This window comes from Triticum urartu, chromosome 1 (assembly GCF_003073215.2).
Source record: "Triticum urartu cultivar G1812 chromosome 1, Tu2.1, whole genome shotgun sequence".
Classification (NCBI taxonomy): domain Eukaryota; kingdom Viridiplantae; phylum Streptophyta; class Magnoliopsida; order Poales; family Poaceae; genus Triticum; species Triticum urartu.
The window spans coordinates 507452541-507454752 of record NC_053022.1 but is presented as its reverse complement, the minus strand read 5'-3'; the positions used below and the strand labels follow the sequence as shown (position 1 = coordinate 507454752).

The 2212-nt window shown below is 38.9% G+C and overlaps 1 protein-coding gene across 1 annotated transcript; it reads right to left on the bottom strand.

The window, feature by feature from the left end:
- Nucleotides 1-329: 329 nt before the first annotated feature.
- Nucleotides 330-1621, bottom strand: LOC125532995. Its single transcript, XM_048696815.1, has 2 exons — nucleotides 1386-1621; nucleotides 330-1305 (listed from the first exon to the last, which is right to left on the bottom strand). The coding sequence occupies exons 1-2, from the start codon at nucleotides 1412-1414 to the stop codon at nucleotides 330-332; spliced, it is 1005 nt and encodes a 334-aa protein (XP_048552772.1). The 5' UTR covers nucleotides 1415-1621.
- Between the last annotated feature and the right edge of the window lie 591 nt (nucleotides 1622-2212).

The following is a 2212-nucleotide window of genomic DNA, read 5'->3' as shown; positions in this document are numbered from 1 at the left end:
ATCTACTAGGAAAACCATAGAAAGTACAAGTTGCTCAGGAGAAAATAAAGAACTTTTAGGTTCCTACTTTCAATCACATGCTTCATTCAGAAAAATAATAAGTCATCCGTATGTGAAAAGAGAAACATATCTTTTCTTTAGGTGTAAAATATTCCAGAATTCTATGAAGATGCAATACCTTCAAGATGTGGGGACTGCTATGGGCTGTCATGGTTGCTTCTGCATAACTTTACGAACAACCTCAAACTGCAAACATAGGATTGTCAATATGAAGCAATTTGAGAAACAAACTGCTGAAATAGACATGATCAGGAAGAAGTTTTACATGATCAGGCTGAAATAGACATGTTGCGACTATCTTCAGCAAATTTTGGATGTGTCACATCAAAATGTTTCCATGCAGGAGAATCTGCAGGATGCCTCACTAAACCATCTCTTATGCGTCCTTCATCATGCCATCTTGCATCTGTTGCACTCTTCTTTGATATGAACAGCCGCTGAAGCCTCTTCTTTATTGGAAAATAACGAAGAACCTTTCTTGGTACTTGGTGTACACGTTTCCCATCAAGGCTCTTCTTTTCAGATTTCCACCGAGAAGTTTTGCATATAGGGCATTGGTCTGCATTTGCATATTGCTTTCGAAATAATATGCAATCATTCTCACATGCATGTATATTAACATAACCTAGTCCAAGGCATTTTATCATCTTCTTTGCTTCATGAAAGTTCTTAGGAAGTGGCGAGTCCCCTGGAAAGGCCTTATTAAGCAGCTCGAGCAATATGTTAAAACTCTTATCACTCCAACCCCCAAGAAATTTGGTGTGGAGTAATCTAACTACAAAGTGTAGCTTTGAGAAGCTTGTGCACCCAGGATAAAGTTGTTGCCCTGCATCATCTAATAATTGGTGAAAGGCCTCTATATTTGGATCACTTCCATCCTCCCTTAGGTCACCATCATTCCCACCACCATCCCCAACTTCACCAAATTCATGTCCTATATCTTCAAGCATTTCAGGTATCTCATCAAGTACCTCAAATATGTCCTCATCTTCAACCTCGTCGTTTTGAAACTTGACAGTCTCGCACCGTTGTGGAAGGCATAACGGTCCCTCCCCATGATACAACCATTTTTTATACCCTTCCAAGAACCCATCGCATACTAAGTGCTCATAGACAACACTAGATTCCTTCCATGCACAGTTCACACAGATTTTACAAGGACATAATATCTTGCTCCCTCTAGCAGAATTGGTAAATGCAAATTGTATAAATTGTTTGACCCCTTCAATATACGTTTTTGTATGCCTACAATTATTGATTCATCAATAGATAATCCTTCGATAATATTATATAAAGTGGAAAGCGTGTTCATCTTAATGTTGTACCTAGCATGATCCATCCAACTCTTGTCCATCACGAGTTGCTTGTACTAAATTTGAACCCTTGCCTAATTATCGCAAGCCAACACAAATCAATAATTACAAACCAGAGCAACACTCGAATATTCGAAATATAGTCTAATATTACCATGCAATGATAGAATCAAATTACAAGGTATTCAAACTAAAATCAGAAGATACCACACAACGATATAAAAAATATCAAGTCTTATGATCAAGAATCTCACCAGAAGCTGGAAGTGGCACTTGTTCAATTATTGATGGCTGCAGCTTGATACCTTCTTCACTTCCCAACCTAGATCTTAAACTTGTCCTTAAAGTCTGGTTTAGGCTGGTTCCTGGAACGCGTAAAAATATAATTACCCTAGATGAAGAACAATAACCAACTAGCATGCAGTTATGATCTTACATTTAGCATATCAAAAGGTACCACAAACTTGTCCAGTTTATCATCCAGATCATTAATGAAACTAAATCAAAAGTACCAAGTCATATACTCTAAATAGCACCTGATAGGCATAAATTAGGAATCATGTTCTGACAGTTCAAGTTACAAGGATCTTCTATTAGACTCATAGCTCATAGCCAAGTTTACTACCTCAGCAAAAAAAAACTGTGCATGTTCTAAATGCAGACCTGTGACAACAGAGAACAGAACTCGGTGCAACCTCTATCTGCGACTCTCAGGCTGTTGCTGCTCCTGCTGATCAGTTGACGAGTAGGTGGCAGAGGAGGTGAACCAGGGGTGAGGATGGCGAAGGGTATCGGGAGGCGTTGTTCTTGGGGAATATAGCACCAATAGAGGGCCTTTT